The sequence below is a fragment of the Simochromis diagramma genome, unplaced genomic scaffold (assembly GCF_900408965.1).
Source record: "Simochromis diagramma unplaced genomic scaffold, fSimDia1.1 OVJJ01000205.1, whole genome shotgun sequence".
NCBI lineage: Eukaryota > Metazoa > Chordata > Actinopteri > Cichliformes > Cichlidae > Simochromis > Simochromis diagramma.
Window position 1 is genome coordinate 5,995,159 of NW_024386782.1, and position 25,195 is coordinate 6,020,353.

At 38.3% G+C, this 25,195-nt stretch overlaps 1 protein-coding gene across 1 annotated transcript; it reads right to left on the reverse strand.

Moving 5' to 3' along the window:
* Positions 1-403: 403 nt before the first annotated feature.
* Positions 404-25,142, reverse strand: LOC120725685. The gene is made up of 26 exons (XM_040018665.1): positions 23,698-25,142; positions 19,938-20,017; positions 18,390-18,519; positions 18,040-18,207; positions 17,790-17,927; positions 11,848-11,999; positions 11,348-11,451; positions 10,753-10,945; positions 9,654-9,782; positions 9,011-9,154; positions 8,771-8,906; positions 8,221-8,371; positions 7,039-7,175; positions 6,572-6,683; positions 5,933-5,996; positions 5,644-5,847; positions 5,152-5,297; positions 4,943-5,061; positions 4,013-4,134; positions 3,820-3,917; positions 2,569-2,705; positions 2,116-2,240; positions 1,828-1,973; positions 1,368-1,470; positions 1,135-1,271; positions 404-987 (listed from the first exon to the last, which is right to left on the reverse strand). Exons 3-26 carry the CDS (start codon positions 18,517-18,519, stop codon positions 873-875), a joined length of 3,210 nt encoding a protein of 1,069 aa, XP_039874599.1. The 5' UTR covers positions 19,938-20,017; positions 23,698-25,142; the 3' UTR covers positions 404-872.
* Between the last annotated feature and the right edge of the window lie 53 nt (positions 25,143-25,195).

Sequence of the window (25,195 nt, forward strand, 5' to 3'; positions counted from 1 at the left end):
TTGGAATTTTCTTTTAATTTTAATATTTTTAAAACTCAGACCCATTGTTCCAGTGAAAGTAACTCCTCATGCTTCTGCATACCGAGATATTTTGGAGACTTTCAAGCTCACAACTTGGGGATTTTCCCCTTCCTGTTCCAAGACATGGTTAACCAAGTTTGGTGTGGTAGAACTTGATTGGCCTGCAGAGAGTACCGTAATGACCTCAACCCAAGAATACCCCTGACTTCCTCATGGAGTACCATAGTTCCTCTCATGCTTTCTTTAAATCCACAAAGATACAGTTCAACTCCTTCATACCTTCTATATAGTGCTCTGTCTACACTCTAAGAATCTAGTCTGAATTTGGAACACGAGTAAGAATAAAAGAATGAGCTAGAAATACCAGAAAATCTGCCATCACTCATTTTTATACTTTATTATATATTCGCAACCACAATAATTGCAATGAACTCTTATTAATCACTTCAAAAACAGAAGATAATCAAGAAATTTGGTCAAATAATGAACAGCATAATCAACTGTGAACTGAACATGTTTTTATATTAGCGGCTATGCAGCTGAAATTTCTACAATATTTGACTTTCCCATACAGGAAGGCTGGTTTGTCTCTTGTAGAAGAAGTTCTATAAAAGTATGCAATGAACAGTGAATAAAAACTGTATCAAGTGCTCAGAGTCCTTTATAAACAAATTTTCAAAAATGGATAGAAAAACCGACCTGAGACTTCACTAACTTGGTAACTTGTTTAGAACTTGTGTGATAGAAACGCCACACCACCAACAAGCTGAGAGAAAAAGAAAAAAAAGAAGAAAAAAAGAAACCCCTATAGAAGTCTAGCTAATCTTCAGCCAGTCTGTTCCCTCCCACATTCACTGAATTTGGCGAGCTCGATGATCCATCACCATTTTCTTCATGTCCCTGTCCGCCATCATGTCACTCGCATCAAGCTCGTTTCCTGGGCCAGCCATCGGATCATACCGGTGTCTGGAAGAGAGAGAGGAGATTCACAACCCTAGAACATAATCTGCCTGATCATTTAGTGAAATGCCAAAAGCAAGTTAACATTGCTAATAAAACAGACTGTGAGGCAACTTTTGGAACTTTATGAGGACTTTTAACCCCTGAACTCACTGTTTGAGGTGTTCCTCAATGGCTTTCCGTTCATACACGGTGCCATATACTGTTTTCACAGGATCAACAAACATCTTCTTGGTTAGAGGACAAATCAGATGTTGTGGTAGAAACTCTGGCACAGGATCAACCAGTTTCTTTAGAAAGGAAAATAAGTCAAAGTAATGTGATCACAAAAAAAATCTTTTACATAAAACAGAAAAATCCCATAAATACTTTGTTCACTCACTCACCTCCTCCATGCTATCCATTGACTTTCCAGCATGTTCTCCCGTGTGCTTTCTGGCTTCTCGCTCGTACGTCTCGCGGCTCGTCAGGAATTCCTCGGCTAAAATGCTTCCAGGAAAAGGTTAATATGCAAATGTAAGTATTCATGTCTGGGGTCTGAAATAGCATCTGAAGAAAGTGAGCTCTACAAGAATCACAGAACAATTCAGCAGACTGTTTATCAGTTTAGAGAGACATTTCCCTCACAGAGATCATCTAAAACTCACACCTCGGTCTGAACACCAGCTCATCATCCATATCATTAACTTGTATCAAATACTCAAACATCTTGTAGGTGCAAATATAACTAGCTGATCATACTGAAACAGTTCTGAATGCAAAAAGGGGTCAAATCTGGTCCTAGCAACGTGTAACTAATAAAGTGGCTGTTGAGTGCATATAGGAATAAAGTTGTGCATGTCTCACCTGTCCAGTGGGTCATCAGGCTCAGGGATGATGAGGAGTCCATACACAGCATCAAATATGTCCCTCATGGTGACGTGGGCGTTGTAGCTGCGATCAAATATGTTGTGGCAGATGCGGCCAACACTGTTGACATTGCAGTGGTACACCTGCCGCTGTGTTAAGATAAATGCTCGCTACAAGAAACATGCATGCAGTTACCACTTTTATATTACCCTAACAACTGGAAACCATTTTAATATGAACACTGTAGATGTCTAAACAGCTTTTGTTTGTATTTTGTCAGGATACACGTGTGACAAAGCGAACGAGCGGAGGCTTCACTGGGTATTCAGGACCAAACTGGCAGTACAGCTCAAACACTCCTTTCTCATATGGTGTGTCAGGAGGTCCTTGCATGAGAATCCTCCAGAACGCTGAAAATCAGAAAACAATCAAACATTGTTGCTATTCACTACAGGTCCTAGAAAGTGTTGCTATGCAGCTCTCAACAGTACAATGACTGCAAACACAAATCCCTAATAAGTAATCAACATGCTGCATTCATTTTTTTTTTTCATTTAATTGTTTGATTAGCATTCAAATCTCCCAATGAATACAGAATAAAGATCTACCACAAAGCAAGAATTCATCAGCTGCATCACAATGAAAACACTGATTTTATGGGTCTATCAGGCAGCCCAGATCAAATAAAATACACAGAGCAATACAAACACAGGTCAGGGGAGAGACCACATCACTTACTTAAGTCTGACTCTGATGGATAGACTCTAAAGAAAGGATGAGGGTCACAATGCAGGCACTTGAGCTCCTCCACGATACGTTTGTCCTTCTCCATGAAACGACCATCCTTTGCCTCCCGAATCTTCTTTTTCAGAGCACTGTTTTGAATTGAATGCATTTTATATAATGTTTCATAAGGAATGCATGTAATAAAAAAGGACCACAAAAAGTCAAAATTATCGCTATTCATATGGGACAAGACTAAGGAGGCATTGAGTCTTAATCAACAAAATATTTTAGACTGTCGTGAAACTTATACAAGTACGTGCTAAATGACATGCTTTTTGTCAGGAAGCCTATACACATTTTTAAAAATAAAAACCCAGCTTCCATGGCGCCTGATGCAGTACCTGTCCTGTTGGGCGGTGCTTCAACTGGGTGTCAGAACCTTGTAAAAATAAGATTTCGCAGTAATCTGCCAACTACAGTGGGAAAAAAAAGTAGTTGCATGAAAACTGACATTTACTGATGTCTTAAGTGGAAGCAGACTACTTTTTCTCTTGAGGTATGACTATAAGTCGAATCTCTTCATATTTTGGACAGTTGAACAAAACTATATTGGACAGATTAGACCAGTGTTTCCCAACCTTTTGGAGCCACGGAACATATTTCACATCAGAAAAATCACGCGGCACACCACCAAACAAAAATGTCACAAAAAGCATATTGATACATTTTCCCCGGGCACCAGGTATAGCGGAATTGGCTCGGTTTGTCCCCAGTATACCTTTTTGGTTTCTTCTGACCACTACTCATGCTAAGCCCTTCATCTGGGTCAGAATTTTCCCCAGGACCCAGGTCAGACTGACCACTTTTTCTTATCAAATATTCATCTATTGCTATTCGTGCTGCGTCATCTCACAGCATGACTATTATGCAAGTTCTTCTTCGCCTTCTTCTGTTTTACTGGCAGTTGATGACCCATTTAAATAGAGGAGGTATATGGTATATGTACTGCCTTCAAGTGGGAAAGAACGTAATTGTTCTGCCCGTTACTCTCGCTTAAAGTCATGTGGAACCAGACGATCTCCCACAGCACACCGTATCATTTCTAACGACACACCTATGTGCCGCAGGCACAGTGTTTGGGAAACACTGGATTAGATAAACCATGCAAGCAGAGTAAATTGTTTCATTAACAGCTCAAGAAACTCATTTTCTTTGATCAGGTGTGTTCTTAGCTTCTACAGGATGGATGTTTCTGCCACTCACCTTTCTGTCACCGTCACTTTGCTGTTTATCTGGCTTGGCAAGGATGTCTCTGGATATTCATCATAGCCCCGAGTAGTAAACATGCTTTTAAGTATTCCCTATAAAACATGAAAAAAATATAATAACCATATGACGGCCATGTATGAAGTTAAAGAGTGATCAGATTTCCTTTTGAAACAGACTATAAACAGACCTCAGTGATGGAAGAAGGGTCAAGTTTTTTCTTGGGCTTCCTCTGTTCCAGAGAAAGAACTGTCTCGATCTCAAAGAGTTTCAGACCATCTTTGACTGTTTGTGGTTTGAAACAGCAGCCACCTGTAAACGGGTTTGAAATATTTAAAAAAGGAATTATTAAAATGTAAGTCACTGTTTGGCCCTTTTTGGCATCAAATGTTTGGTTTTTTTTTATAACTTTATTATGTTTAGATAAGCCAGAGTTTAGGACTACACTGTTAATACAGATACATATAAATACAGAAAATAATGACAAATACCAGAAATACTGCAGAGACTAAGCTAATGTCTCATGCTCAGTTAACTGATTATAGAACTAAAGCACAGAAAGAAAAAAAAAAAATCCTGAAAGCAGTTGAGATGAAATCAGAAAGGTCCAATAAAATGGGCCAAAACTTGATTCCATGCGTGCCCATTTACAGGTTTGCTTCCTGCGATTCCAGTTCTAAACAGCTGCAGGTTCCCATTAACAATTTCGCATTTACCTAAATTCACACAGAGAGTACACACCAGCTTCTATGTGCAACTGACACTACTTTTTGTTGATGATCATTTTGTGTCCAGCTATTAAGCAGATGCCAAATAGCAAACAGTTCATTACGTCCAAGCCTCCAGATGGCGCACCGGTTAAAAAATGCATCCAAGAGCATGGCCTTACTTTTTTTTTTTTTTGCATAGGGGGTTGTGCATGGCAGAGTTGAGTTCTAGTGTGATGTTTTTAGGCGTGTGAGAAAAAAGCTTTTGTACAAACCAGTTGAACTGTTTACAATCAGTGAGACTCCTCTTCCAACAGATTGCAGCTTTTAGATTAATTTAAACATGGGATATTTTTTTTTTACTTTTAAGGGCAGAGAATTGTGCATTATTTTATACATACATATAGTTTTACCTGTTGCATTGCTGATTCCATGGAGCATGTTGTTTTCCACATTTCCAAGAAGGATTGAATCCACAGTGATGTTTGATTTCAGCAGCTTGGCTGTCACAGCAACTGGGTCCATAAAGGACCTATGGCAAGATGAAAACAGTCAGCTGCTGCCCCAGAAAAACATAATTGATGGGTGATCAAAGGCAACTTAAGCAGAAAGGGAAACTTACCCAGAATCATTGCCATCAGTGAGGCACAGGACGCGGAGTCTACAATCTGGGAAGCTCGCCTTGATCTTTTCCAGCTCTGAAGCTCCACGTCGTAGCGCGTCGTACAGCAGAGTACATCCGCTCGCCTCAAGGTTACGTGTGTGGACCTAAAAAACAAAAGAACCCCAAAAAGGCGACAAGGAAAAAAATTTATATTAGCGCCACCGAACAAGTTGTTCATTTACAGCATGTTTATTTATTTACTGGAAAATGGGAAGAAAAAAGCTGCCACGCTGACCCAAGTTAAATATTTATTCTTTAGCTTTATTCTATCAAAACTTCGAGCTACTGATCAGGTATCTCAAAACTCAGTTATTCTGAGTATGTCAAAATTTCCTCACACATAATACCACCTCACAATTTTTAAATATAGAGGGCAATAAAATTCTTCTTGAGCGGAGGTAACAAGCTTCCAGAGGAAAGCCTTCCATCCTCACAATGTTTTGCAATCACCTTGAACTTCTCCAGATTTTCTGTGAATGTGTGGAGCATTTTCACCATGGAGTCAAACTTTACAAGACCAATGACGTGATGGAAATCATACGCCATGCTCCTCGTGGCAAAGTTGTCAAAGAGCTCTTTGACAGCATTGATTTTCTTTATTTCTGCATTTTCGTAGCACTCCTCTTCCATCGAGGAGCTTGTATCGATCAGTACCTAAAGTAATAAAGTCAGGAAGAGGAAATGTTTAGCAAATGTTTTGATTCGATTCCTTTACAACTAAAATTTCCCCAGATCTCACCAGTATTGCCTCATTTGGAGTCCTGGTTGTAACAAATGACTGGTCATCTCTGTGGTCACCAGTGCTGTATTTAAAAAAAGACAAACAAACACCATCTTTATAGCTTTACACAGTTAAGACGAGACAAGCATCACACACTCTGTGAATTTCCTGTTATCGGGTGGGTAGTTTGTGCCTTTAATGCAGATCAAGATGCACAATTCAATTCAATTGAATTTTATTATATAGCGCCAAATCCCAACAACAGTAGCTTTTAGGCATTTTATCTTGTGAGATAAAGAAAAAAAGGATCAGACAAGCCACTATGAGCAAGCACTTGGTGACAGTGGGAAGGAAAGAAACAGGAAGAAACTTCCAGCAGAAACCAAGCTCAGAGAGGGGCAGTAATCTGCTGTGACTGGCTGGGGGAGGGGAGGAAGACAGGCTAAAAGACAAGCTGGAAGAGCCAAAAATTAATAATAACTGATAATTAAATGCAAAATGGTGTATAAATAGTGTGAAAACAGGTAAGTGAAGAAGAAACTCTCAGTTCATCATAGAAGACTCCAGCAGCCTGCATGTATTAAAGCATATATTATGTGCCAGAATGAGTCTGCCTTTCATTAGTTCACTCCATTTTGTTTTGGTTTAGGTACTCACTTGGCTGCTAGCAAGTTTAAATCCATTGTTTTTACTTTTCCATCCAGACAATTGTGCACTTCGATCATATCAGCTGCTCCTTTGTTTTTATGCAAATAAATGCCCAGATTATCTGACAGAGAAATATGAAAATGAAGCAAACATTAAGTATAACACCTCCCAACACACATGATAAAAACTTGATGTCAGAGGTCAAAGGCAAAGTAGGGGAACTGGTGGAAATTCCTTGTCCACTTAATTTAAAGTGACTAACAGTTCTACTGTAACAGGAGCAACAGTAGAGACAATCTAAGCAAAGGTGGAACATACCTCTCCATTTAGACTTAGACTTCTGCAAAATGAACACATCTGTGGACTAAAACCTGACAAGCCAGTGGCATCTGCTGTATGATACAAGTGTTTGTAAGGTATAAAAGTGATGTTTCACTGAAAGATGTGAATATTTAGACTGGAAAAGGATGAAATACCTTCACTAAGTAGAACAAGGCAGCTCTGATAATGTCCCAGGTCCTTCAGATGTAGAGGTGGGGTCACATTAAGGCGAGGGAAAGATTTCAAACGTTCCACCATGCTGCCAAAAGTCCACTGAATATTCACCTGAAAGCTGTTTCATTCAATGAATTAGTAAAAAAAAAAAAAAGTCTTTAAAACAAGTCATTATTCAACCTGTTTATATTGTCTTTGAGACAATCCTAGACACCAGATTAATATGTGTAATTAATATATAATAATTAATAATAAAGACTAACTAACTCAAAACTATGTTTTAACTCAGACTGCTTGCATAGGATATTCAAGCATTGGGCAGTGTAGACTAGACACTGTCAGGTTAAAATACATCACAGCGCCTTGGGCCTTGAGTTACTCTTAATTTCTTTGTATTTTGCTTGAAAAATGGGAGATGGGTGCAGGGATTTATTAAAACGTGCAAATTTAGATGGAAACAAAGTACATAACAGGGCTGTGCCATATATTGTCTGAGATAATAATGGCATAAATTTGTGTGTTATATAAAAGTGTCATATCGCAATATCTTTTTGTATTGCAGTACCATATGTTTATGCCTGTCTGACAGCATGTCAGCCTTCGATGACAATTTACCACCTAAAAAGGAAGACATTTAAACAAATTCCAAAGAAGCACAATACTTTGCAAAACTGATCCTGCTATAGGTGGAAACAACTAATTTCAACACTTGAGCCAGGCACATACCAAGAATGGTACAACACGCCAATAGTGTTGTTTTTCTATCCAGTTTGCCTTTATTGCATTTGCAGTGTGTTTGGGATCATTTTTTTTAAACATGATTCAGGTCAGTGCTAAATGCCTTGAAAAAACAAAGCAATTCTTCTGAAAATGATCCTGGCTCCTTGGACGCAAATATAAAGAAATGAGTGGTGGGTCAAGACTTGTGGACAATACTGTATTACTAAAAACAATCATGAATGAATAATCAAGAATTCATGAGAAATTGAATGGCATTCATTAAAAACCACCTCCAGAGCAAGCATATACTTTAAACCTAACTAAGTCAATAATTTTTACTGTTCAGCTGTGCATAGGTGTATCTTAATTTGTTATCTATACCAACAGAAAGTAAAGGAAATCTGCTCAAGTTGTGTTGAAAGAAATAACTCAGTCACACATACTTCTGACCAGATGTCTTGTCGTGGTGACTCCACAGAGGATACGTTCGGACAAATCGAGGAATGCTGAGCAGGATTTTCTCAATGTCAGTGGCTCTCTGTAGTGAGAATTCTTGTAAAGGCTCTTCGGTGCAATTTGGAATTTTCTCTCCATCTAAACAAAATAAAAAGAAGCCAGAAACACATAATTCACCACCATAATGCAATTTAGTAAAAATTCTAACCAACTAACGTTTTACATCTGGTGATGCAGCAATGCTTGTGCACAAGAGTTCATTTTAAAATAATTAACAGTTCTATACATTTTTATTTTAATACATAGCTATCACTGCACCAGGCTGAAGAAAGTGCTACCTTTAATGGCTCTCTCATTATGGATGCTTTATACTGTCAAATCCGGTTATTTTTATTTTATTTATTTTATTTGAATATGCAAAGTAATTAATAAACTAGTATTGCAGCAAAAATGACATAAAATATTAAAACTATATTCATTTAGACACATTAAAACCTTTCAACTTTATAGTTTAAACTCTTTCAGTGCTATTTGTACCTTTGATTTTCTGAAGGACGTACGCCCTTTCAAAGACATCTGGTACTCCAGGTACTCTGACAGGTTCGCAGAAATGGTCACCATCTTTGGACACGAGAGAGATGGGAGCATAGACTTCATGGTTTGATGCTTGTTTCTGTCAAAACAGAGCCAAGTATGATACATTTAAACTACAGAGATAATATCTATACAAAATACTGGGAAAGACCAGCTTCTGTTCAAAAATAAACTCAGTTATACCTCAATTTTTGAAAGGAGATGTGCCCAGCAGTACAATGAATTTTCAAAGACATCCTGGTCCTCTATGATTTTTTTCCCTCGCTGTGTTGCTTGCTGGGGCAATAACTCCCTGAAGAGCATGTATAAGCCCTCAACAACTGCAATCTGCAAGAAATCAGTCAGTACACAACAAAATTTTCATGCAAAATAAGCAGCGAGTAAATTACAGTTATATACTGTACAAACGATGAGCCTTTTACGTGCTTCCTGCATGAGACACACATACATGGAAACAGGCATGTCATATCTCTACATTCATGAATACTGTGACACTTCAGATGGTTTCATTCACAAGTTACCATCATGGCAATATCATTTTAATTAAATAAATGAAATAAAATTACAGTACACTCAAAATGATGCATGTTTTACAGCCTAAATCACCACATAGCAGGTGCGAGGTGGCGTGCAAAAAGCTGCTGTGTTAAAATCAGTGGACAAAACATGCAAAAAGTCACATAAAAGTCTGATACCAGATTTGTTGGAGGATTATGAGGCCAGTGGTCCAAAGACTTAAAACTGCAGCAGCATGTCAACTGTCCTCTATTTATGAAGAAGATAGTCTAAAACTGTAACAAGTCTTACACCACCTCACACTTTTTACCTTCTGGTTCCTGGTCATCTTTTCATTCCTGCAGAGTAACTGATGCAAACTTTGGGTGAGGGGGTTACATCCCGTCAATTTTCGTATGTAAGCTATCAGTTTGTTCCGGATTATTTCAGAAAGGTCTTTCTACAAGTAAATACACAGAAATATTAGAATTTGGGTTAATCAGAAAAATTAAACACAATCTAAACTAAATTTACCACATTTCAGTTTAGTTTGTGAACACAGGTCAACAAAGTGCACAATAAAGAACCCACAGTGTTTATTTCTCCAGGGTTAATACTGGACAAATGGGCTGCTGAAGACAAAGCTATATTTCAACTGATGAAAAAAATTTCAATAAGGAGGTTCATTAATTCACAGTAGCCATGGCATCTTTTTTTTTTTTTTTTAAATAAATTCACCATACAGTCTAGTTATAATAGCTGCTCTGTGATTTTGGCTATTCTTTCCAAGTACAGAGGTCACAAAGACAAAACTATAACCAGAATGAAAATAGACTGATTCCTTCTTTGCTTTTGAGAACCAATTGAACACTTCAATCGTAATGTAATTGAACAGGTTGCCTGGTGGCAAACAACATGCCTCCAAACAGTTGTAGCTTGACTACAGTCACTCTCAACCAGACTGGCGAAGCTTTGCAAATAACTGCTAAGCAATGACAGACTGCCAACATGTTGCAATCAATCTGAGTGTGTCTGCACCCATAAAAGCAACTCATCTGCAATGCCTCTCTCTAAAATAGGGAACTCTACTTAACAAGGTGGCAACTGGTTGTATTCTGATGATATTCCTACGTAAACGCAATGTAAAGAGTGAATATGTGGTTCTACTGCTAAATCGCTGTCCCGCATCAACCTCGTCATTATTTGTGGAAGAATTTCTGAGGTTCACCAATGCCTGGACTGAATGTAAGGACTTTATGTGAATTTCTGTGTGCAATCATCTGTTATGTAGTCTTTCAGCTATCCGTTTCAAAAACACAGAATATCACCAGGCTTGAAGACAGGCTAGGCATGAATAAATAAAGTTCATGTTCATAGGATAGCAAGACAATGGGACAATATGGGACAGTGTTAAATATAAAACAGCTTACCCCAACAGCATAAAGAGAAGACAGCAACACACTGATTCCTTTCTGGCTTTGTTGGACTGAAGGCACGACATCATTGATGTAGAAAGTTTCATCAAGGGGAGTCTCTTCGGTAAACGAGGACAGAGCGAAGGCAATAGTCGACCCTTCAGAGATTCCACACTTTTGAAGTGTATCACCACCCAAATTATTACCTCTATATAAAACAGGGACACCAGAGAACAGAAGAACTCCATCAATGCTAAGACTTTAAGCATGTGAATGTGTGGGTGGCGATGGGTGACAAGTAACAAAAATACTGGTGGCTACCAATGCTACCCTTAGTTTTCTAGTAAATGAGTGGATGGAATGTGATGAATGTGAAAAGCCTAGGTGACTTGCTTCTTCCAGTTAAGAGAAACCTTGACCTCTGACCTTGAGGTTAAGGTCTTTTAGTAGATCTAAATATGGTATGACTTTCAATATCCTGTGTTGCTTTGTTCTGGAGTGATTGTATTCACAAACCAGGTTGTCCCTGCTCGGAGCAGAGTGATGACAACACTTTTTCAGCCTTTTACGTCTGATGGGTAAAAAAACACTTTTTTGTGAGGCAGTTTACCTGGGATGGAGGACATGTGCTGGTATTCCACTTGCATTTGACAGGATCACTTTTAGAGTTGCGATTGTGTCAGTTTCCAAATTCACCATAATCTCAAAGTTTCCCTTAACAGGTAAAGAAAAATATGTTAAAGGTACAGAATTAATTTCAATTATAACTTTATATACATGTTAAAAATGAAGGCTGACATTTACAACAATAAACTATACATTAATAAAAATAATCGATTCACTTTATTTCTGCCATTTTATTCTTCCCTCCTCAACAGAAAGACTGTTTATCAAGTGAAGGTATATTTTTCCCTCATTTTTAAAATGGGGCTTAGAGAAACTCAGATACTACTTAAAACCACTGTGTCTAAGCAAAATAACAGATTTCAGAAATCATTACAGGTCATTTGTTCCACCGTAAAGATATAATATGAAAATTGACTGGCCAGTTTCATTTGCTAGCAGTTGCCAATATCCTCAATTGAGCAGCATACTGTTGTTAAGACGCACCTTGAGCATGATGTGACATCGAATGACATCTGTTCCAGAGGTCTTGCCAGACTCTTGTCTTAGCATTTTTGGAGCCTCTGTCAAGTTTTCCCTCGGAGTAAAAATAGCATAAATTACAGCTCCATTTTCAATGTGTCTTTCTTTCAAAGACCCTGGAAAAGAACATAATAAATAGAATAACTGTGCCAGATCCACAGTTAACAAAAAATAATTAAAAAATAAAACAAAAAATTAAAACAATAATTAATTAAAAAAACATTTTTAAAGTGTCCCATCTACATGTATGAAAGTATATTCATTTCCTATGACCAAAATCATTTTAGAAACTGCTAGCGCTTACCAGCAGTCTGAAAACTATTCATTCAAGTTTGTAAATGAACTCTCCCATGGTATCATGTGATTATAAGTCTTACCCTAAAACCTGCTTGTATTTGGATAATAGACAAGATTTATTTCCTACTAATCCTGTTTCAATGATACATTAAAGCCTATATTTTTCTAGCAGATTTCTTACCTATTAACAGATGGAACTACAGAGTGAAAACGTAACTTACAGGCAACAAATTCAAAATGTAATGGTGTCATAATTCATCAAGTTTTCAGAGGGACCTTTAAAGTAACCTACAGAGGTTTCGGAAAAGCTGACTTTATGCAGATGAGGATAAGGGAGGAAGCTAAATGGCTGACGCCATTGTCAATGACCTTCAGTTGTCCCATGCCAACCATCAAACTAAAACCGACGGCCCAAGTTTCTTGGCAACACTGCAGGTGATATCTTCCGTCTTTTGGAAAATTGCTTTGGCAATCGGAGGGAGAAAATGTCAGGAGGATATGTAAAAAAGATCAGAAGAAGTTCCTCAGAAAACTGTCACCTGAAGTGGCAAAAGAATACAGAGATGCATTTTGAAATACTGCATCCAGGGCATGCAGCACCACCAAAGAGCAGCCGAGTCTCCTGTTTGAAGTTGGATTGCAAGAACTACCAGTGGTTATGATGCTCCTTGAGGTAACAGCTAATGCTGGGCAAAAAATTTTGACTTTAATTGACCTGGCTTTTGACACCAACTATACAACCCACAGGGTTGCAAGTATTAACCTAAGAAGTGAAGAGATCACTTTGGTTGTCCATGGAATTGGGGGAATGAAAACTCGTGTGACAATAAGCCGGGATCTTTTACAGATCTGAATCAGAACCCCTAGAAGAATCCACAGGCCACACCAATTGGTCTGTTGTGGACTAGGCAGCAAATATGTTAAACCGAAGAAGGCGCAAATGCTCTTTCCAGATATACCACTCAAACTTGTGAGATCATTTCTACGGATGGAGAGGCAATTATCTGAGAAGCCTGAAACACCAAACCCACTGACATGGAGAGAGCTGCTCAGCCAAGTGTCAGGGTTGTATTACCCACTCGGATTGGTAACTCCTGCTAAGCAAAAAAGAGCAATCTTAGTACTATTAGAATTTATTTTTTAACTTTAAGGCTATATCCCTCATAAATAGCATCACACATTTGCTGCACATAGTTGTGTATTGTAGAGTAGTTTTGGAAGCAGTCTGTAACACTCTGATACTAACAGACACAAGACAAGACCCCTTTTCAGTAATGTGACCTGGGGGTTGTGATTTCTACAAGACAACAGGGCCATAAATCTGGTGTTATGGAATGAACTCTTCCCCCCTTCTTTGACACTACAGGCCTGACTGGAGGACAAGAGATGGTTGCCATTGTAATGGGAGTGTTCCCTCAAAAAGGTGCAGAAGAAGAAATGTGGGCTGATATCAGAGCTAGGGCCACCCTCAACTGATTCTACCAATCATGTTAACATTCTGTTTCTGTGACCAGAAATAAAGGTGTTTTCTGCCTAGGCAGTGTTGGGGAGTAACGAAATACACGTACCGGCGTTACGTATTTAAAATAAAAAATATGAGTAATTTTATTCTGTTACAGTTACCATTTAAAAAGGTGATATTCAGAATACAGTTACTTTGTTAAAATAAATGGATTACACGGTGCTCCTTTCCTGTTTCATATGTTTGGCTATGCCCTCTCTATTTTTGGTAATTCCACAAAGGTGGAAACCCAAACAAAACTGCCTGGGTCTCAATCTCTTGGCCCATGTCACCTCTACTTACGGCCCGCATAATGACGTGAAGAAATATTTTTGAAAATTATAATTCAAAATATTTTTTTTTTATATGAAGGCAATACGCAGAGTGTTACAGGTATAGCCCTAAAGAATGTAGCTTCATGGGTAGTGTATTCCATGCTGCAGGGAAAACGGACTGCCATACCCGTTATGCTTCTGTGATCGCGAGGGAGGAAGAAAAAGGAGAGTCGAAAAGTATGAGTTGTCACTGACCACAAACAGGAGATGGAAGCATGTAAAAATAATAATATAACACTGCAGCCAAAAAGAGTGCCTGATGAGCTCAGTTGTAAGTAAGCTATTATGACTCGGCTGTACACTGTGTTCATGTTTTCCTCCGAAACAATAAGTTTCGCTGGAGCAGCCTTTCAACACCTCTGTCTGTCTCTCACTAGTAAAGCTAGCTTTCGGCTATGAGCCCGACACAGAACTTGACATATTAGCCAGAGGTCCCTTTACCTCGGTTCGGAGTGGCGGACCTATTTTCTATACAAGATCGCTGCAAAAAGTGCAGCCTTACCTAATGTCCACCCTACTGTTACTCATTTTATATTAAGATTAAGATAGTTCATAGGTGTCAAACTCTGGCCCGCGGGCCAAATTTGGCCCGCAGCCTAATTACATTTGGCCCGCGAAGCCATACCAAATTACTATTAGAGCTGGCCTGCTGGTATTATACAACTAATATATATATATATTGTTTAGTATTAAGCTTTGCTTGTTCAATATTCAGTTTTTCAGCAAAACTTGTTTGAGTCCATAAGAAAAGATTCATTCTTATATCTAGAGGAAGATTTTCTTTCAACAAATATTAATGTTAGCCCGCGACTTTGTTCCAGTTTTGAATTTTGGCCCACTGTGTATTTGAGTTTGACACCCCTGATGTGGTTGAATGATAATATATTAAGTAATCCAAAGTATTCAGAATACGTTACGCTCATTGAGTAACTTAACAGAATACATTACAAAATGCATTTTGGGGCATGTATTCTGTAATCAGACAAAAGGACAAGAAATAAAACAAAGTCAGATTAAGACCCTAAGAAAACAAGGAGGCTGGCTGCAGAATCAGTGACCTTGTAGAACTCTTGTAGATGTCAAGCGGTTTAGTGTCCTAGGTTGATTGGTCAAATCAGTTGTAGGACTTGGGGAGCAGCAAAAAGGTTTCTTGAGAAAAGTCAAGCTACTAACAGCCCAAAATGGGTGGCAGTCCTGTTGACAGGAGTCATTTCAATAAGGGAACGAAAGGATGCCCTAAGAGAGATTTTCCTTGCAGCACAGGCACCATGGTCTTCTCAAGCACTACTACAGATAGACTAGTAGTATACAGAGACACGGGCTCTGGGTCCTTGGGAACTCAGAACAAATTGGTCTTGGAGAAAGGTGCATCAAAAAATGGAACACAGCAGATGTGGAAAGTTAATCCTGCTGTTTACCCACATAGGAATAGTGTTGCTGAAGCTGCTACGCGCATTGTGAAGAGAGCACTCCAGAATCTTGGAAGGGAGTTAGTTATGATGGGTTCCAGACAGCTCTTCATGTGGCAGCCAACATTGTAAATGAGCGCCTAATTGATGCCAGAGTGCAGAGTCGGGAAAACTGCATTCATTGCATTACACCCAACCCTCTTTTGCTTGGGCGAGCAACTCAAAGTGAAGACTTCAAAATGTTTTACTTTTCCAGGTACCCCTATAAGAGACTCCAGGCAATTCAGGCAGAAGTGAACAGGTTTTTGGACGTCCTGGAGTCAACCTGCTGGTCCAAATTTATTTGTAAGGAGCAGTGTTGGTCAAGTTACTTGAAAAAAGTAATCATAACTAATTACTGATTACTTCCCCAAAAAAGTAATCCCGTTACTTTACTGATTACTTATTTTCAAAAGTAATTAATTACTTAGTTACTTAGTTACTTTTTAAAAACACGATTTACAACCTGAATAGGTGATAAAGCGATAGATCTTTCAGCCCAATTCTACTTTTTCTACATAATCCATCATACAAAATGTAATCAAATGGAAAAGTCTCTTTTTAAAACTTGTTTTATTAGTTTTAATCTTTTAACTTTATGCATCAAGCAAAAATTTAATTATATGCAACATTCTCTGACTGGAAGAAATTAGTTTAACATTTAAACCTATTTTCTGCACATTCCAGCACATAAAATAAAATATTTTTTGTGTTTACACTCACTCTTTCAAATAGATGCAAGTAAAACACAGCAGAAAATAAATAAAGTCAAAGACTAGCGGTCCTTTTGCTCTATTTTCACCTGTAAAGCAGGAGTGGCGTAGGCGGAGGTTTACCCTGGTGCCGGTGTGCAGCAGTGGTCAGTGAAAGAATCCGAGAGTTTCTCTGTGAATTTCCCATTACGTGGTAGCGCACTTGCTTGGAGGTTTAGGGGGTAGTTTGCGTGGGAAGTTTTCTTCCCAGGCACAACGGACGCTAATGTTTTTGTCACTTTTTATGGAATCAAACTTAAAGTAAGGTCAATACTTCCACGCTTTAAACGCTGCATGCTCATACTCTCTCCCGCACATGATATATTATCCATTGTTGATCTGCACACAGCTGTTGTCACGAACGTTGCACTTGCTTACCTCACTGTCATGAGACATTCTTGCAAAAAAAAAAAAAATCACGGTTTTAGTAACGCAGTAATGCAGCGTTCCTACGGGAAAGTAACGGTAATCTAATTACCGTTTTTGCAATAGTAATCCCTTGCTTTATTTGTTACTTGAAAAAAGTCATCGGATTACAGTAACGCCCATCTCTGGTAAGGAGCAAGTGGCACACTGCACATAGAAATGTCACTGGTGGAGATATTGTCTGGCTAAGCTAGCTAAGCTAAAAGACTGTTTAAAAAATTGCTAAAGAATCGCAGCTACCACTAGCTTAAGTAGCATTATCATTGTATCGCAGGTCGACTGCCCATTTATAAGCAGCTCCATTGTTTAGTTTTAGTCTCTGTTTGTAAGACTATTGATGTGTGCGGACAGTAATGGACATTTTACCTGTACTTAATGAAGGAAATGTTTTATATGTTGTTGTGTGATAACAAACATGGTATTGTATCTTTTGGGGCTTCAATTTAAAGGTTTTTCACCTATAGGTGATCTGTGTGGTAATTGAGTGAAATCAAGTTAAACACCTGGAATAGATGCATCAATCCATTTCACGTGAGAAAAGTGCACAAATTAAGATGACTTGACAAATATAGTTAAGTATTTTTGGACAGACACATTTTAACCTAGGACCTGGCGTCCACATATGTGGACATCACATTTTGGGTTATTTAGACCAAAATACAAAATTTTGCTCTACAAGGGCCTGATATCCACTTACGGGGACATTATACTGCTACTGTCCTATTGAAATTTTAAACGAATATCCTTATATGTGGCTCTCATTTTTCTTAGAAACAAAAATCAGGTAAAAAAAAAAAAAAAATCTGGTAATTCTTTGTTTTTACATTCATCAGGTCCCAATCAGTCCAAATATCAAAGAGAAATTAAAAATGCATGCCGTGGAAGAGTTCAGGTCTTAGGAGGTTAAAGCACTTGAAAATAAAGTGTGTATAAAAGTGACTACAATTCCTTAAAAGTTACTGGAGTATTTTTGTTCAATCCCTTGAGTCCCAGATGAAAGTCTTATTAGACCTATTACTCATATTAATCTTCTAAATGTAACTAACATGTTTTGGTACACAATAAAATAGTTTTTAAAAAGGTCAGTGTCCAAAACCTAAATAGACCTAACTGTATAGAATCATTCACTCCTCCATTGCTGACTCACATGTGTTGAAGAAGGGATCGTCTGTCAAGGGCATCCCATCTACTGTGTAGAGACAAACTCCTTTGGTGTTTCCAACATTTTCAAGGTGACAGATTCTCAGCATTATGTCTTCAATTGTGTTTTGTGCCGGATCCATATCTGTAGCATTGTAATTTTAAACATTTCACCTCCATGTCCATATATAAATTACTTTAATCATGCCAAAGGGGACATTTAGGATAAGAGCCTTTAAAAGATGTGTTCCTGTTACCTGAAATAACCTTTGGTTTAAGACATTTGGGGTATGTGTACTGAAGACTGAACGACTTCACTGACTTTTGTACCGGTCTGCCAGTTAGGATTTGACGTTCTGGAGTGCTCAGTCTTTGAATGAAGTCTTTCATGATTGCAAAACGATTCTTTTCCACATGACTTAAACCTGTAAAAGAGACAAAATAAATTCAGCTTTCAGAGAAAGTAATCTGAAATACTGCAAAAAGCTAGACCCTGATACACAGATTTGAAATTCTCTATATTTGCAGCTTTTTTTTGCTAACATGTTTGTAATGAGAGAGCTATTCTAAAGTCCTAGCTTGTCTTTGGCATATCAAGCATTCTTACCAATGCTGTTTAAATCTTCTTCCGTCACACTGTCCAGGAAATCTCTTTCATCTTTAACACCCATCTGAACAAACTGGTTGTAGTATGATTCCAGTCTGTGCTGCTCAAGTAGATTGAATATTGCACCCATCTAAACGTAGACCAGGAGATTATATTCGTCAACACTCAAATACCAAAATCAGAGAACTTATGATATTAAATTTTATTTACATTGCTCTCCTTGTCTGAAACTAATGACAATACATGAACTCAATGAGATGTAAAATACAAAATACTATTTATTTGGTTATTCAGTTAAATTTAAATGGCCATTTATCTTTTCAATTTATTCTAGTAACTTGAAGCAAATTTATTCTTTTTTTTTTTTCAGAGGAGCACACTTTCACATTTGTGTAAACTATCCGGTTGTTCAGTGATGACGCGACGAATCTTACTTCCGGGTCTAAAGTAGTCTGCGTTTAATATGGCTTTTGTGTTGTTAACATGTTTAATGTTATGTATTTTCTTCTATTTGATCTCAAAAAGCTCCTAAAACAGTCAGTGATCCCTGTTGACCCCCCTCGGCTTTTATTACCACTAATCATTTATTTAAGCTCAGTTTTTAAAACCTTAGGATGTAACTACAGCCCAGCCCATGCAGCAGTATATGAATGACTAACCTCGTATTGTGGATGGATTATCTGTTGTTCTCCTGGCTGAAGTTTGGTCCTTTTAAAGCATCTTGCCATGCGATTACATTTGTTCCTGACCACCAAGAACACTCACGGTAACTTTTATCCAGTGGAAAAAAAGTTAGCTTGTTTATATTATGCTAACATAGCTGTGTCGCTAGCGGTCACGTAGCACATCATTATATACCAGCTAGCCCAACTTCAGTAACCCTACAAACGTCACTGCTGTTTAGTTTTCTGTCTTCATTTATGCTGGAAGTGATAACAGAGCTGTACGTTTTAATTTGTTTCCAAAACCCCGCAGTCAGGACATGCTATATTGTATTTAGATAGAAGCTAGCGAGCTAACTCCCTGCTAACTTCTAACTCCGTTAAATGTCATAAATTCCGTTTTCATGGATGCCTGGATGTTAAACTCAATTGTTACACCTGGTAGAGCAGAACGCTGATCATTTTATTAAAGATGAAAGACTTTAGACAGTTTTTCAACTCTCAGTAATGCCATAGTGATCGTTTGATATATGGACCTGCAGCGGAGTTTAGACCCAGACACGGCTAGTGACGTCAGACTGAACAACCGGATTCTTCAGCTGGTCATTTGGCAACATGTCTTCATAGACTCACACCTCTGTCTTCATTAAAATTGTCTATAAACATATGCCTATTGATAGGAGAGGCCAGACGTCTGAGTCATGATATCCAGCTGCATACACAAAGAGGCATGTTGACTAACTGAATGCGTGGGACTTTCTTTTGCAGCTGAATGCGCTACAGCTAATTACAGTATTATCTTCAACTATTTCAGAAATATGTTGAAGTGCATTACACAGTAATCGTGAGTAATTCTTGGATTTAACAAAAGAGATGGAAATCTTACCTTAACACAACTCCAAAGATCACGAAGAACAGCTGTTCAGTCCTAGTTGTAGTTGGAGGAGTGGACTGTGAAACTGAAACCTAAGGAAACAAAACCAAGGGGGTTGGATGTCTCTAGGTATTTGGTCAGCAGTGAAAGGAATAATATTTGAGTGTTTATCTACCTATACAGAGCATGGATTACAGAATAGGGAGGGAATTAGAGGCATTTCAAAATTTCCTGTATGCCGAAAAATACAGTATGCCACATGTTGGGTTGTTTTAATTGAATATTATTATTATTATTACTACTACTTAGCTGCAATACCAAGGCTTGTAATTCTTTGGAGTGTACAATTTATAGTTTTTATATTTTTAAGTCCTAAAAATCCCCCCAAATCGCATTCAAGTAAATGGGTAGAATGTTGACGTGTTGTGGAGAACTTAATTTTCTATGTGGGAAAAGCAGAAAAATCCATCTGAAATTTTTTTTTTTTTTTTACTTTAGCCTTACTTAATTTCAAACAAGCTCTTTCTTAAAAGCAAGAGATGTACACTTTTCGATCTGGAGTCATTTCAGTAAGTGGAGTGCCATCTAACTACAAAATATACAGTTAGGTCTGTAATAATTTGGACAGACAATTCTTTTTCAAATTTTGGTTCTGTACATTACCACAATGAATTTTAAATAAAACAACTCAGATGAAGTTGATTCAATTCAATGGGTTGAACAAAAAAAATTGCATAAAAATGTGATAAACTAGAGCATTTTTAACACAATTCATTCATTTAAAGGGCTCAAAAGTAATTGGACAAATTAAATAAGTGAAAATGTTATTTTCTAATACTTGGTTGAAAACCCTTTGCTGAAAATGGCAGTCTGAAATCTTGAACTCATGGCCATCACCAAATTGTGGGTTTCCCATGCTCTGCCAGGCCTTTACTGCAGCAGCTTTCAGTTGGTGTTTGTTTATGGGGCTTTCTGTCTGAAGTTTGGTCTTCAACAAGTGAAACGCATGCCAATTGGGTTAAGATCAGGTGACTGACTTGGCGATTCAAGAATATTCTACGTCTTTGCTTTAATGAACTTTTTTTTCTTAGATATTTTAACGAAGTACAATCTAGCCTTTCTATTCTTGAAGCTTATGAGAGGCTTGCACCTTGCAGTGAACCTTACTTTTATGCAGTCTTCTCTTTATGGTAGACTTGGGTAGTGATACGCCTACCTCCTGGAAAGTATTGCTTACTTGGCTGGCTGTTGTGTATCGGTTTCTCATGGAAATGATTCTGCGATAATCAACCACTGTTGTCTTCTGTGGACGTTCAGGTCTTTTGCATTGCTGAGTTCACCAGTGCTTTCTTTCTTTGTCACAATGAACCAAACTACATTTTGCCACTCCTAATATTGTAGCAATTTCTCAGATGTTTTTTTTTCTGTTTTCACAGCTTGGAGAGCTCCTTTGACTGCATGTTGTTTTTTCACAGCAGAATCTTCAAAATGCAACCACCGAACTCAAATCAACTCCAGGCCTTTTATCTGCCTAATTAATAGTGACATAGTGAAGGAATTTCTCACGCCTGACAATGAAATAGCCTTTGTCCGATTACTTTTGGTCACTTGTAAAAGCGGGCGGCACATGATAAGGAATTGAAACTTCTAAACCTTTCACTCAATTTGAACATGGATACCCTCAAATGAAAGCTGAGAGCCAACACATTATGCCCATTATATAACTTTAATTTGAATATGTTTCACGTAAAAAAAACAACAACCCAAAACTCATGTCAGTGTCCAAATCTATATAGACCTACCTGTAGTTCCCTCATATTTTTATCAAGGACTTTTCATCAAGGAAGCAGAAACGACCTTTTTACATCAGTATATCGTGACCACATTTTCAAAATCAGGGAACACACAAACATTGGGTATGTAGAGTAACTTCTTGGGATACTGAGGGATTTTAAACTAGATGAATATGATTTAAGGTTTTGAGTTTATAAATTATTTTGCAAGAGGAGTGCTTAGCCCCTTACAGAGACATATATGGCAGTTGGTCACAGCCAGAGTTCTCAAGGGGTAAGGATCGTGTCATCTCCACTCACTCCAGTGGACCAATTTTAGACAGCAATGGCTGATCATGGAGCCTCACAATAGTTCTCAGAAGTTACTACACTAGCCATGCCACTTTTAAAGTTATGGAATTCAAATCTATAATGTAGAACCCAAGACAGATTTAATTCAACAAAGCTAACCTTTCTCCAAAGGTTGATTCTGTTCATCTGGACGTAGCATTTTCAGTGGGAGAAACCTTTCGTCACTCATCCAAGTGACTTCTTCACTCTCAGCTGACTGCATGTTTCCCCAGTCTTATAAACTTATAAACATAAAAATTTGTCCACCCCATGGATCGGGTCCCCCGACACAAACAGAGTAACATACAGAGGTCTTTGATTAGTGGTTGTTGATCAATGGTCACGAGAATTTGCATAATTATGATAAAGGAACTGACCTCCCAGCCCATTGTTTCTTCGGTGGGCTGGTTCCAGTCATTATGCACATGTACTGTTTATAAGATTGGGGAAACCATCAGTCAGCTGAGACTCGTTTCTCCCGTGTCTGCCTTTGGGTTTGTTTCATAAATACACCGGCATTCCCCACCGTGAAGGATGCATGTTCAAATGGTAAAATATTTAAAAAAACAAGACTGTATGTTTTCAGCACACATAAATCCAATTACCTTAACATGCTAACGGATTATCCACCAATCAATTAAAAGATTTTGGGCATGTTAATTGATGTCAGATTAGAAAACATGATAGTTATTTCATCCAACTTGATCAAATCAGGGAAAGTATCAAAATTCGACTTATTCCAAGTCAAAGCGAGTGAATCTATATGGCTAAATTTGTGGACTTGCTGACTGTTACCATTTGCATTATGTTATAGCTCAGCTGATGGTAGAAGCAAAGGAAAGGTGTAGCACCCAAATGGGAATGAGAACAAATGGTAAGTTTAAAATATGCAGCCAGCTCTAAATAAATAATTATATGCGGCTAAATATGGAATTGTACTTAATACATGTTAAACTAAATACAATAATATTACAATTTTAAATAACTGTATTATACATCGTAGCACACTACTTCTTCTAATACAGCATTACTATATACTAATTACATAAAATCATATGATGGGACTTGTCACACTTTGTTTGCAATCAACAGGTAATTAAGTTTAAGTTTTAATTAAGTTTTATGATTTAAGATGGGTAATAAAAAGAACATGTCTCAACTCCTGATACCTTTACTTGTCAAACAGGTGGATTACTTTAAAACATGCCTGGTGACACATAATGCACATAATGCTTTAATAAAACCTGAAACCGACTTCTCCACATGCAGGGCAGAGAAATATCTTCCTCTGTCATGCAAAAATTAGGCAATATATTTGTTTTGAATTTTAATATTTCACATTTAAACTATTAAGGAGGCATTTCCTTCCTAAAATACACACAAACAAACACACACAAACAAACACACACACACACACACACACACACACACACACACACACACACACACAAAATGTAAGCCTAGTGTATTTTTAAATAAAAGGTTACATTTGAACCCTAGCCCCGCACCAGGCAAAGCAACAGTACAGTAACCACAATCCCAGCACAAGTTTTGCAAAAATTGCATAGAATATAATGTCAAAGTTACTTCACAATTACCAAAACTAAAAGTGAAAGTCATGGCTCCTCTTTAAGTTTCAAATGACTGACCTCAGTATTTCTCCTGTCTGACAGGTAAAAAATAAATTCTTGCGATGCTGAACACTTTCTGTACACAAATGTGTTGTAACGTTTGTGTAGACTCCCAAGCACCAGAAGTTCTTCTTTCACCAGCGGTTTATTGGTGTGTAACAGGACAGCTAATGCCGGATTTTTCTTTCCAGCTCCGTCAACACTCTCGCCCTCTCAGCACACACACCCAAACACGTCCCTTAAAGGAACAGTAACAGTGCGACAGAAATAATGAAGCTTTGGTTACGCACGTCAGAGAATGCAGTTACATGTCACTGCTGGTTAACTGATGACTCACCTGAAATTGATGGCTCTTATTGGTGGATTTAAATTTCCTCTCTAAGATTACACAATAAAAAGGTCCTGGCAAAGGCTATGAGATAACACAAATGCCCCTTAAAAAAGGGGCAAATTTTAAGCCCAACCCTGCTAAGCAACAGCACAGTAGCCACAATCTCACCACAATTTTTTCAGAAGTTCACATTTGCATATTAGTTGCATAAAAGTTACTTTACCAAATCAAAAATGAAAGAAACCAAAAATGAAAGTCATGGCTCCTCTTCAAAAAGTTCCAGATGACTGACCTCAGTGTTTGCCCAGTAAAGGCCCTTCCTATTTTGGTTCTCTAAGTAGTCTTCTGATAAGTCTTCACCATGTTTTATAGATGGCTTTTGACTGTTCTGACTACTTCCTGAGCTGCTCTATAATTATTGACGTTTTGAAACAAAAATTTCAAATCAGGATTCATCACTCCATAAGATCTATTGCCACTGAGTTTTGGTCCAGTTCGTGTGTAAATTGGCATATAGCAGATTTTCCTTGCCGTTCCTTCCTTAAGAATGGGTTTTTGGGAGCCATTCTTAAGGAACCCCGGACCTGGGCCCGCTGAAGGTTGAACAGGGTTTGGCAGATGCAAGTGGAGTTGGATCAGAGGGTAATTTTTCCCACAGAGATTGTAACAACTACTCTGCGACCAGACCTCGTCCTTTGGTCTAACTCCCCAAAACTTGCGTACGTCATTGAGCTGATGGTATCATGGGAGGAAGCAATTGAGGAAGCATTTGAGTGTAAGAAGCTGCGGTATGCCAACTTGGCAGCTGAGGCAGACAGAGGCTGGACGATCAAGGTGCCCCTGGTGGAAGTGGGGTGCAGGGGCTTTGCTGCCAGTACAACAGCAAAACTGCTTAGAGAGATTGGGGTCAGAGGACAGGCGCAATGGCGGGCTATAAGACAATTAGCTAACGCTGCTGAGAGGACTAGTCACTGGCTATGGCTAAAAAGGACTGACATCACTTGGGCAGCTAAGTGATGTCAGCCCCCTGCCTCAACAGGGGGCGTCAAAATGGTAAAACATAACAATAGAACTTTTGCTAGTTGACTGATACAGCTGTCTCAGCCAGATTGGCACCCCCCTTCCGGCTCTCCTCTCTGCTCTCTCCTATCTTGTCCCTTTTGTCTTACTTCTCTCTATCACCTT

What these genes read in the sequence shown, in the direction of transcription:
- LOC120725685 (XM_040018665.1), bottom strand. Translation starts at nt 18,519, where the DNA reads ATGGGTGCAATATTCAATCTACTTGAGCAGCACAGACTGGAATCATAC. An exon ending in CGTCCTTCAGAAAATCAAAG is followed by an intron (nt 8,372 to 8,770) that starts GTACAAATAGCA and finishes TATTTTGTTTAG; the next exon opens with ATGGAGAGAAAATTCCAAAT. An exon ending in ATTGAGGAACACCTCAAACA is followed by an intron (nt 988 to 1,134) that starts GTGAGTTCAGGG and finishes TCTCTCTTCCAG; the next exon opens with ACACCGGTATGATCCGATGG.